This window comes from Rissa tridactyla, chromosome 1 (genome assembly GCF_028500815.1).
Source record: "Rissa tridactyla isolate bRisTri1 chromosome 1, bRisTri1.patW.cur.20221130, whole genome shotgun sequence".
NCBI lineage: Eukaryota > Metazoa > Chordata > Aves > Charadriiformes > Laridae > Rissa > Rissa tridactyla.
In genome coordinates, this window is record NC_071466.1 from 69,493,232 (window position 1) to 69,505,724 (window position 12,493).

Here is a 12,493-nt window from a genome sequence, read left to right on the forward strand (position 1 = left end):
AATTGAGGGATTGAGAGTAGAGCTATACAGCAGAAAGAAATGCTCCATGTGAGAATGACATTGGACAGCCGAGAAAATGAGAGCTATCAGTATACAAAGACAGTTATTGTAAGGGAGGTATACTGATATATGGCACCAAATACATCAAATACAAAAGTGTCTGGGCAAGGACCTGTTCTAACAAAGAAGGCTACAACTGCCTACCATACCTATTAAGTTTCTTAGATCAAGCAAGCAATGAATATCTTAAGTGGCCGAGGAAGACTGCTTCTCAGAAAAGTCACCATTGTACCTCTGGGCAAGCAGTGAGGAAAACAACGCGCCAGCAAATACATATTTACTGATAGGATCTCAGCGGTAATTTCTGGCTAAGTTTCTGTTTGTGCATGGCTTCTGCTTCTCACTAAGCAGCCCAATTTCTCGCAGAGATTCACAGCTCCGGGGAGGCTGGGTAGTTGCAGGGTCTGCAGTGTTTGCAATCAAACACTTTGCTTGCTACGGAGCAAAAGTGCTTACAAATCTTTTGTTAAATAAATATGAGGAAGGATACATTCTAGGAAATTGCGTTCTGCTGAGAAAAGTTGCGCGAGTGAAAAAGATGTTACATTCGGCGAGAAAATTATATGCTGCAAATAATTCATTCAGCTATAATAAGTAGCCTCAAAAGAGGAGGTCAGTAAAATCCTAGCAAAGGATATTTTTATCATCTATTTCATATTCATTTCCAGCATAACTGTTATTACTTTATGTGATACTATAACAACCACAGACAGCTGAAATAAAACAGAAAATGACATTGAACAGGTTCTCCATGGCATTCAGTGCGATAAATTCACATTAGGGGATATGCTTTATTTTACTGTGGGTTTCTTGATATCCATGAAGCCCATCTAAGGTCAACACAGATTGCGAGGGAGGGGAAGGGGAGACAGAAAGCAGGTGGGGAGGTGGGGGAAAAAGGGAAAACGTGACATTTTAAATCCAAAGGAAATCACAATATCTCAGTTTTCTCTCATTCCAAATGGATTTTATTCAACATTTTGGTTTTAAGAAAACAAAGCCTTTTTAAAAAACATCTGCTTTTTAATGTCTTTGTGTTCTTAAAATAGGAAATACTGTGATATATGACAATAGCATATTTCAGCTGCTATTTGCTATATGGTATGATGCAATATACATTTTGAATCTGAACGGCGTTTTAAAACATTGTAACATCTGATTCAAATAGGAACATTAGAAGACACATTTCCATTAGATTTTTTCTGAAATTGAGTCGTTCTTGCAGAACATTTCAATGCAGAGGAAATGTATGCTTTTTAGACAGAAAAATGTTCTCAGAAAGTGTGTAGCCAGTTGTACTTGTTGAGTTTCGCTGGCTTTATACCAGGCTTGCTGTACATGGCATGAGCTATATCACTGGCTTCTCCTTTAGACAAAATGGGAGCTATTTCCCAATGATGCTAACACAGGGCTTGCCCCCAGGGGAGGCTTTATGCCCACCCAGTCCTGCAGCACAGCTGGTATGTGGGACATTGCAGGGAAGAGGATTTACAAGCTGGGAGACGTCAATGTCCTTCAGCACGTTACATGAGAGGACGCCTCACGTAATAAAGGAAATTCACCCCATCAGCGTGTCCCCAGTAGCCTGCCTGAGCTCCGGGGCTTTAATTTTCTCATACAAAAAACCAGCTGAAAGAAACAAATGGAGCATGGGGTGTCCCTGGGCAGAGCTGACCAGGGAGGCCAGGCAGATGTCCCACTGTGCTCCAGGCTCAGCTGTCAGCATCTCACACGCCCCATCAGTCCCTGCAGAAGTAGCTTTCTAAACTCTTCTTTTTTAAAAAAAAAACATTATTCCCCTACCTTGGTGAAGGTCAGGCAATCCTTGTCTTGATCTTTATCCTTTATTTCAAAGTCATAAAGTGCTTTGCCCTGAGGTGGAGCTTGCGGGAGGGGCTTGATACACTGGATGTAGCTGGCGGGGAAGAAGCCGTGGTTCCCATTGAGCTCCCCGTGGTACCAGTTCTCGTCCACCTTCCGTCGCAGTATGATGATGTCCCCCTTGTTAAACTTGAGGTCGCCGGGCTCTTTTCCCTCATACGTGTAGAGGGCTTTGCCATAGGGAAGCTGAGAAATGCTCTGGGGAAACAAAATAGGCAACACCTTTAAGGAAACTCGAGCCAGCGCCAATTTCCTTCTTAAAGTCACTTTCAGCTAGAAGCCAATGGATCATCCACGACCAAATTACCCCAATGACTGCAGCTGACTGCTACATAACGCTACACCCTGGATCTTACAAGACAACTAGGATGTGTGTGATGGTAAGACGGTTATGTCAGAATTGGCACGGCTGTTCTCTTGCAGCTCAGCTGAAACCCGTGGTACCTCTTAACACCATCCAGCAGCATCTGTCAATTTGCAAAATATCCTATGTAAGCAGGACTCTCTGTTTGAACAAGTAAAACTTGACATGTGTAAAGGTAAATTATTAGACATTTTGACCTTCAGGGTTGCTTTGGTTTCTGAGGCTTGGAAGATAAACAAAACAAAACAAGCTTGAAGACTCACATGGTTCCAAAAGTTGGCAAGTTGAAAATTTTTCATTGCATTTGTTTGAGCAACTCCAAACATTTTTGAGTTTGAAGCTTTTAGTTTAGCTTTTGATTCTGTAACCAAATACTTTCACTCTTTAAAATCCCCAAGTCTCATGCTGCTCACAGAAGGCTTCTGTAAACAGTTATAATATTCTTTGTTGCTTATGAATTACTGTCCCTGTGGAAAAGCAGAATAGGCAGAATGCCTCAAATCTTGCTTTTAGAACTAAAAAGGCTTTCCCTCTCATTAAAAGAAAGAAACAAAATAAAATCACAGCACAAGAGCAAAAAAGCCTAAAAAGTTAATAGCTTGGTATGATAGAAAAGCGAAACCTATTTGATGGAAACCACTTGATCATGAAGAATTCTTCCCAGAGTTCACTCTGGCCTGGTGCAAGATTACCTCACCCAGGCTGCGATCACATGGATCGTTTTTTTGGTGGAAGTACCAGTTTACACAGCCCTTGCCCTTGTCCTCCCTGGATACTTGCTCCCCTTCTTGCTGAATCCCACAGAGCAGGGGGTAACTGTGTCGGACGCCGCTGCAGCTTTGGTCCTGCAATAGCTCTTTAACCCATACTGAGGGAGAAAACGTGCTTTCTTTCCTGTATTACCCTCTGCCTTTTTAAATTTTATTTAGCTTCAGCTAAAAGTCAGCTTGCAAGCCTCAGCGCAAGTATGTAGCAGCACATACCACAGGGGATGTTAATGGGGTCCTGTAAAGTCAACCTTTCATAAGAGTCTTTTTTTCAGAGGCGTATTTCAAAAAAATGACATGGTTTTCTGTTGTGTATATATGCCTACGAGTAGTCTGTTCCCTGCTCTGTGCACTGGCTGTCAATGGAGTGTCCTACAGGGACAGTGAAAAAGTAAAGGCATGTTTAATAAAACACCCTGCTATTCCCCGGGGTGTTTCTTGTTCCTGTGCTTCTGGATGACATTCCTGTGCATACGAACAGCACTTGGATGCTTTCTGCAGGGAGAAGGTAGAGTGGCCCGACAGAAACACTCCATTTCCCCACCCCAGCCAGCAAATGAGATGCTGGGATGACTTTTTACAGTATTTCTTAAAGCAACAAGCAGAGGCATTTTTCGATCCTGACGGGTACATTAAACGGACCTGCTTTGGTAGGGCAGGTTTTATGCTCTTACACCTGCATCTTTCGGCAGGAGGAGGAGGAGAAGCACCAGCCCCGCTGCCTGCGCTGCCTGCCAGCCCAGCCTCCTCAGGCTGCTTCTGGGCGCCAGATGGTCGCTGCGGCAGGCAGACACCACGCTGTTCAAAAAGTAAGTTTCTCGAGTGCACCTTCACGCACAGGCGTTAACTTAGTCATTTTATTAGGAAGGGCTTTAGTAGCTTTGCAGGTCTTGGAAAGCATGTGCAACAGGTCCTCGTGCCTACACCACACGGTGAAGGAGGCAATCGACCAGGCACAGCTCTACACAGCACTACCCATGTTGTCTGGATGGGGACGTAATTTCATTCAGATGTGTCCCCAGTTCTTGGTTTTCTCATTACCAATTTACGGTTCCTCTTGTTTTTGCTGTACTCTTTTGGATTTTGCTGTATCTGAATGAAGGTACCTAGTTAAAGACCAGTATTTTGGAAACACCTTCAAACATAACAAAAAAAGCATAAAACCAGAAAAGAAAATCAACAGCCAGCTCACAAAGCATGCCTCAAACAGCCTCTGCCAAACCAGTGGCAGCATCCTACTGGCATTTTTCTCTCTGCCAGGATAGTTATTTCCCTTGACACCAAAGCTTCCCCCTCCTCCCCAGCATTTTAAAGATTAAGCCTATGATACCATCAGACTCCTTAGGTAAGGCGTAGATTGCATTACCTATTTGAAAGTAGACTAGAAAAAAAAAAATAATATTAAGCTGAGAGACTACGGAGCCTTGTAGTAATTTAGAAATAAAAGATTGATTACTTATACTCATGCTGGGAGAAGACAATTTATCAAACACCGAGTAAGACTTCTGCCAGGTGCGTGCTGGACCACTGCTGATCCAGGCACACGCCTGGCAAGCACGCTCCCTATCACTTACCCTAGACCGGGCCTTCCTATTCCCAAGATCTTTGTAGCCGTTCAAGGTCAGATCTCTTTCTTTACTTTTTAACCCCTTTCTCTTCCCAAGCCTCATTTTACTGTGCTAAAAGTGAACAGCCCCCTGTTCTGTACCAGAGGTACAGAAAAAGAAACTGGATTTTATTCAGTCTCACACATCATCAATGAAATTCTTATGAAACACGTGCTGGGCTTTTATTACTGATTCATTGAGGTGGCTAGAAGATGATTCAGCTCCCTGTTTATACCTTAACCTGATGAAAACGCAGACTTTCAAGCAAAACAAACAAACTGCAAGGCAAAAATTTTAATTCGAAATCTGTGATTGTTTTATTTGGAGACCCTAATGTGGCACCCCAGAGAATTTGCAGTTTAGGTGCTTGTGTTCCTGTTCTCTTTCATGAGATTAGTCATGGACCATGTCATCTGGGGACTGCCCTCCACAAAGATCTGTGCTTAACGTACTTAAACTACAACTCCCAGTGGGAAGGCGCTTCCAAAATAAAATGTTTCAATTATCAGCTACAGCTTTTCTAATTCTGAGCCACAGCTTTTCAACTAAAAAATCTGTAGAAGCGTTTTTTTAAATGAACACGTTGTTTAGTGGAAAAGACGCCCTCCAATTGAAAAAATTGCTGTAATTGAGACATTTGCTAGCCTTTCTGTAAAGCCAGAAGTACCCATTTTGATTTTAGCATTTCAGGTAAAGCTTGCATTTATTGTGGCTCAGGCAGAGGTAAGGAAGTAACAGAGTCCTCTAACCCTTTTCAAATAAAGCTGCTTTTCCCGTTCTAAAGCTCTAAACATCTGCTCCAATCGACCAAAGAGAGAAATTCAATATCACAATTACAAAGAAACCCCAAGCCCCAAAATAAACTCTTGAAGCTTCCTTGCTGATATTCTATGGACAAAAGGTCCAGCTTTCAGTGGACTTTCAAGTGGTCAGATTATGTTAATGAATCCTGGTCCCTAAGAAGCAGATCTTGGGAAGTTTCCCATTGTTGTTCCTACTTTTGGTTAATCCATAAGTGAGAAGCAAATCAGATTCAGAAAGCTCCTCTCCCCATGTCACCCAGCTCCACAACGGCCACCCTGGCATCCAAGGACCAACATGGGAGCACCCTAGCTCCCCTGGCAGGAGCTCGCCGGAGACCACCAACCCACTGTCTCCCTCCTAGGCAGCTCTTGACCAGCACTCCTGCTCTGAGGGATGCCTGTCATCAACCCCTTCCCCCAGCTGCCATGAAATCTGGTCAGGCATAATGCAGGCGGCCGCAAAATTAAATGGCCTCCGCATCTGACTGTATCAAGAAATCGATTTGCCCTGTTGATTTATTGTTAGGTTAACTGGAATTCAGCTATGATGTGTATTAAATTTCAAAACTCTGTGTGGGTGTGTATAGAAATAAAGAATGTAAGAAAGAAAGAAAGGAAGGAAGGAAGGAAGGAAGGGATGAAGTCACAGTCCATGGCAATGGCCAGCTTCTTTTTCCTGCCAGTAAATGTGCATTGGCACGATGCTGAATACTGCCAAAGGTTTCTTTTCTATTTCAGCAATCAATACTGACGTAAAAGCCTGAAGCGTTAATATGCTGAAAACCCCCCTTGCAGAAGACTTAATGATATGTTGGCAACTCAATCATTCTGCATTTGTGTTTCAGCAATGTCAAATGGCAGCAGTTAAGCAGAAACCTGCTGGCAAATTGACAAACAACAGCCATGAAGCAATTAAATGGCAACGCTGGAGAATTTTTCATTATGTATCCTGAAGAACAAAAGGAGGGGAAAAAATGCCAAACATGCTTGTTTCCAGTAAACTCTCCCAGTAGAAAGCTTTGTAGAATGGGAGGTGTACAGGTAGAGTACGTCTTAAATTTTCAAATATTACGGAAAAGAGACATTTTCCCAACATGCTCGAAAGGAAGGCAAGCTCCAACATGAGCCACCTTCCACGTGTGATACTTAATGAAGGATGGTCACTACTTCAAAAAAGGTCTGATACTTGCTCAAAGTACAGTGTGGGTGCCTACAAAACACGCTTTGTCTATTTCACACTGTTTAGGAAGTGAAAATAAAAGCTTCCCTGTGCAACCAGGTTTTCTTGAGACAGCAAACAGAGCCTGGATGTCTACAATGAGCGTGCCTTCGGTTTCTGTGTCTGTGCACAACTAGGGAGGCTGGCCAAAATCATCAGAGAGGCTAGCCAGATTTGCTGGCTCACAAGCACACAGGAGGAAAGTCCAAGACCATTCCTTGACATCAGTACATTGCATTATATAAGAACTCAAAAACAAAATACACAGGGGCAAGGCCTCCAGAAACCAAACCCAGACAGAAAAGCTATGACCCAACACTTTGCTCAAACCAAGTTTGTGTTCAGATTCCTGAAACCCAAGAAACCTCTTGAGGCTCCAGCTACAGCTCCCCTCTGCAACAGCAGAGCAGAAGATTGTTTTTCTGCCACGTTAATGCTGAAGAGTAACTTCCCTCACCCAAGCTCTTGCCTTGTGCAGCTCAAGCTGTGCGAAGAAGGGAAACCTCAGCCTCTTTGCTGCAAGGGCTTTCCCTGCAGGTGGGGATCCCCCGCGAGAGGCAGATGTGACACTGCCCGCCCCATGGGGCTGCACCCTCACCTGACCCCTGCTTGAGGGAGATGAAGGGATGAAAGAATTGGGTAAATGCAAAAGGTGGAGGAGCGTTTAACTCCTCCTTCCTTCCACTTCATGGGTCTTGTTCGTAGTCAGAGCTAGAGGTGAAGCAGGAATGGATGAAGCCAAACAGGCTGCTGGAACAGCCTGATAAGAGCACTACTAGGGACAGTAATTTATTTTTTTTTAGGCTGCACCTCAGTCATTATAGCAAAACACACTGGCATGTTGCTTGTTGCTGTTCTTCAGATTTCTCCAACATCTCCATAGCCCCCATCCTCCAAATGCACATCTGAAGAGTCTGTTACTCTGAATGAATGAATACACATTTATCTCCACGAAGTACCACCAAGTGTAAACCTCCAAAGCCAAGAAGAAAAGACACAGAAAGGAAAAAGTCATGAAAAGCACTCACATCTTAGTGATAAACTATAATGAAACACAAACCACTACTATAAAGGCATAAATAATAATTAAAACACATATTGTTAATTTTTTGCCTCATTACTCTGAAGCATCACACAAATCTCCCAGTCTGCACAAGCAAAGATTCAGTGGCAACGCATGGGACCGCATTTATGCCTCACAACTTGTAGGAAGCTCCCCACGAGCAGGCTGGGCATCACTTCAGCATATGTTTTCCTGCCATCTGTAACAGCTTCGCAGAAATTGCAGCAGCTGTGTTGGAGAGGACAGGGGTTGTGTGGCAGAGCATCCATCAGCAGGACTGCTAGGGAGGAGACGGGGTGCTTCCCGTTACCAGCACCCGGATCTTGTCATCGAAAGCAACCATTCAAATCAGCTGAGAGTGACTTAAATCAGTGTGGATCGCCTGCTTGGATCCCTTTGGGATGGCAAAGTGGAAGGCAGTCTGGTGTTCAGAGTAGTCAGTGGTAAGCCCAACAGGCAACTCGGTCATGGTGGCAATGACAGCCATGTCTGATGGGCTTGGCAAGGGCCACGGCGTGAAGGGCAGCAGGGGCTATGCACTGCCCCTTGCTCCTCACCGTCCAACCTGCTACGGTCGCTCTTGGTTTAACATCTTTCAAGAGGAACATGTTTCACTTAAATCAATAGAGGGGTCTTAAAACACGTCAGCCCTAGGAAGCAACAGAGAGCACTTGTACATGCAATGAGCATGCACAAAGGGGCTGGGGCAAACTTTAGCCAGTGCAGGTATAACAAATGTATACCACTGTAATATCTGTGACCTGCAGAGTTTTTAGTGGCTTCTGTCCTCAAGAGGAACTTTCCAGCATGACAGATCATAAATCATCATTATATCTCACAGCAAAAACTCTTAAAAAGTGGTTTGTCTTCTGTGTGAGATGGTTTGTCTCCTGTACTGACGTGCAGAGGAACTACCGCCCCCGGGTCACCTGGCTTGACAGATCACGACCGTGACGCTGCAGCATTTGCTTTCATGCAAAGCTAATAATTGGAAAATTAATCAAAGAGAATCTATTTTTGCACAAAGTAGCGAAGACAAAAAACAGCAACACGCTATTAGTCAGCTCTGTTTGAACTATCAGCAAGAGCCTGAAAAATCACAGTTTGCATGTACAGCCTCTTTAAAATCAACTCTGAGAATAAAAGTAGTTAAGTCGACAATAGAAGCAGCACCATGAAGAATGAAAACTGAATGTAATCTTTTATATGCCCTGGAAAGTGTCATGCTTATTTATAGTGCCATATAAGTAGTAATTAATCACGATAAAAATAAAACTTCTTAACTAAAGCTCTACTGTTTTATTTACCTACGGGCTTGGACATAATGGTTAGACCCTGATCCTGGCTGATGGTGCCACAGAGGACTGCAGTCCTTGTGACACCTGAGGACACGTGCAGGCAATGCGCGCTTGAGCTATGCACAGCTTCCTACCTGGAGTAGGAGGTGAAATGCTTCTCCGAAACTGTTTTGAAGTGCTAGGAGGTTTTGGAAACACGTCTGTGCGTTCCCAAGAGGTGGTCTTTATACGTGGAGAGGAAGTGCCCAAACAGCTTAGGAGCCTATCTGCTGTTTCCAGAAGTGACTTTTGCAGTTAGCGTGAAGATACCAGGGGAAACGCTCAGCAGAACGAGACAAAAGGAACGTGAGCAGGTACAGCATCATTCTAGCGCGGCAGCGTTGCTCCCCAAAGAACAGCGAACAACGATGTTCACCACCTCAGAACAGCGAAGTATGTTTTTAATCTTCTTCAGCGATGGGCAAATGGAATACAAACTGCTCTTTAAAGAGAACAGCATCTCCCAAGGTTATTTTGTAGTTTATATGGCAAACAGGCCCAACCTGCATTGTACCTTATAAGATCCATCTTTGTACGTACTAAGATTAAAAACATTTCAAACTTTTCCAACAACTGAGAAAGAAACGGCAGGCTTTCCGCTGCACCGCTTGTCACATAGGTATGTTTAGGATCCTCTGCTTTACCAGAATAAGAGCTCAGTTCTACACGGCAACACTGTTCCTCTTAGGAAGTTTAAAAACTTGAATGCAAGACCGTCCCATGCTGAGCTCACCCGATCTCGTAATCGCAGCTAAAATAGTTTCACATCTCAGGCTGCTTCAGCCTGTCACTCAGTATCTATCAATATTTACACATTCAGAGATCTCTTTCTCCCCGTAACATGTTGTTTAAAGCAAAATTTTCTCAAACTACATGCACTCCTATTAAACAACACGTGATTTCCAGGGTCAGGTTGGATTTCTAGCAGTGAGTGTGCAGCTATCGCTGCCCAGAGAATCGGTGGCTAACACCAGCCAGCTGTTTAACCGTGTCAGCACAAAGTCCCTCATGTTCTGCAAAACCCCAAACCTTCCAGACTCTCTGCTATTTAATAAGTGGTACTGTCAACGCATTGCTGGCATTGTAGGCCAAATTCTGGTTTCAGTTAAACTGCTTTAATCCAGTTAATCTTGATGAAGCGGCATGGATGTATAGAAAATTCCAACAATATAGAGCTTTATCTTACAAGTAATCTCCTCCTGAAACAAAGCTGAATGGCTGGCAGTCTCCACCAAGGAAAATATGTAGTGCTCTCCTGCGCTAGCCATAGCCTTTACAAAGCCCAGGTATGCTCTGAGAATCTGTCTTTTCAGGCAGAAAACAGCCACTGGATCCCAAGGGCTAAATTTTAGCCTCATAATCCTGTGCAGGGGTCCTGGTGAAAGGACCAGCTGCTGCACATTTCAAAGCAGAAGCTGGTCTACAAAAAGTCCCACCCAATAGCTGAGAGGACTTCTAACCCAAGTACACAACATGGCGTCACGAGAAACCACCGGGCCAAAATACGCCTGGACTGACTGCTTTGCAAAGGCAAGGGCCACCGAGCACCTCCAGAGCGAGAACTTCAGGAGCTGGCGGTGGGTTAACACCAAAGAAAACAAATAACAGAAAAAAACATCTGCTGCCGCAACGTGAACGGGCAATCTCACTGCGATGTGCTACTTGAGCAGTTCAAGGAGAAAAGGCGGCAAAGTTGGCTACCATTTTCTCTGCCCATGGCAGGGGGGTTGGAACTAGATGATATTTAAGGTCCCTTCTAACCCGAACCATTCTATGATTCTATGATTTAGCCTGCCAGAGCCACAAATAGAGACACACTATAAAACAAACAGGAGCTCCCTCAAGGCTATGGAGAAACACCAAACAAAACCTTATATTCAAGGCACTATGGCAGTTGTATATTTAAGGTTGCCTTGTGTTCTCCATTCAAAGTGTGTCTTAAATCCTTTAAATAAACATGAATTCTCTCACTGATTACTCCCCAGATGACACCACTTCGATCAGGACCACGACCTGGTTTTCGCAGCTGCCTGCCAGAACCCAGCCCTCGCGTGTTTTTCGGTAAAATAAATGAGTTAAAAGTCAGCCCGCTGTGCAATTTTGAGAGCCTTATGTTCTTTGAGGCTCCTTCACCTCCACAACGGCAGCATTTACAGCCCTGGAATTTTACACAATTCTTTATGCAGTAGGTCACGGCAAGAAAAAAGAACATTTTGGGGAAAATACTAAAAAGTATTGCATAAAAGCCCATAGCGTGAATCTGTGCTGTAACTGCTTCATTTGGTCTTTCCTGGTGGAAGCTGACAAAGCACGGGACAGCTTACATTTTCCAGTGGTGCCTTTGTAACTCTGCTGCCCAGACCGATACCTTCGGTTTGCTTTCCAGCCTTTCCACGTCTTTCTTCTTGGCTCCTTGCCTTGTGACTCAAGCGTTTCCTTAGCAGAAACCCTCTCCCACCTCCGCCCCAGAAAGGACTTTATGGTCTAGTTCTGCTACAACTCATCAGAGCTGGGTTTCCTCCTGGCAGGTCACAGCTCGGAGGTCCCACTCCCAGACCCTGCTTTGCCAGGACTTTTCCATTGCAATTTTTTCTCTCCCAAATGGACCACAGGGAGGAGAGAGGAGTAAGGAAGGGCCTGGAGATGAAGCTGCCCCAAACCCGTTCCGGGCAGCTGTATTTACCATCTGGCGAAGCTCCCAGAGCTCAACAGAGGGAGCCCCACTCCGGCGAATCTTGCTGGGATTGCTAGTGGTGGAGAAGAGCCTTCTGTTTTGTTTTGTTGTTTGGGTTTTTTTAAACATAAATAAATGCACACCAGGAAAATCTTTCTCCTCCCTTCCTTCTTCCCTTCATGCAAACGTTAACTTAAAGGTTGTGCAGAAGCTTCTCCCATCATTTCAATCACCGAGAATCAAGAAAATCAGGGGCTGAAAGAACACAAGCCTCTTTGGCAGCCTCAGCTCACAGGTTCCAGCACCCAAACAAAACAACCCAGAAAAATTTAAAAATGAAGGAATCTTTTTATTTATCTTTCTGAGGTGACATAGGGTTCTTCAAGGACCATATTGTGATCATTCTTCTATACGGAAACCTGCATTTGCAGAGGAGCTGAGGAGTCTCTGGGGGTATTTCAAGGTTTTTGAAGGGTGAAACAGGGATGGTTTTACAGGGGAGTGAGCAGGGCCACTTCTAGGGTTTCTAGGGAGCATGGGAGAGGCAGCAGAAGACAAATGACTAGCAAGACCATCTGATACAGGAAAGGGATGAAAAAGTGCCCAGGTTAAGAGCCTGCCTGCCTAACAGTGATGGTGGCAGGCAGGCTTTTAAACTGAGATGGTGAATGATGAGAAAGCAGTCTTAATTCCATTTCTGACGAAGGGGAGGATCCAA

General features: G+C 44.3%; 1 protein-coding gene across 1 annotated transcript in view; it reads right to left on the minus strand.

Moving 5' to 3' along the window:
• Positions 1–12,493, minus strand: part of SH3RF3 (SH3 domain containing ring finger 3) — a 251,374-nt gene that overhangs the window by 91,111 nt on the left and 147,770 nt on the right. Inside the window, exon 2 of the mRNA XM_054203839.1 lies at positions 1,864–2,139. Coding sequence (XP_054059814.1) covers positions 1,864–2,139 — 276 coding nt within the window. The remainder of the gene's footprint in view (positions 1–1,863; positions 2,140–12,493) is intronic.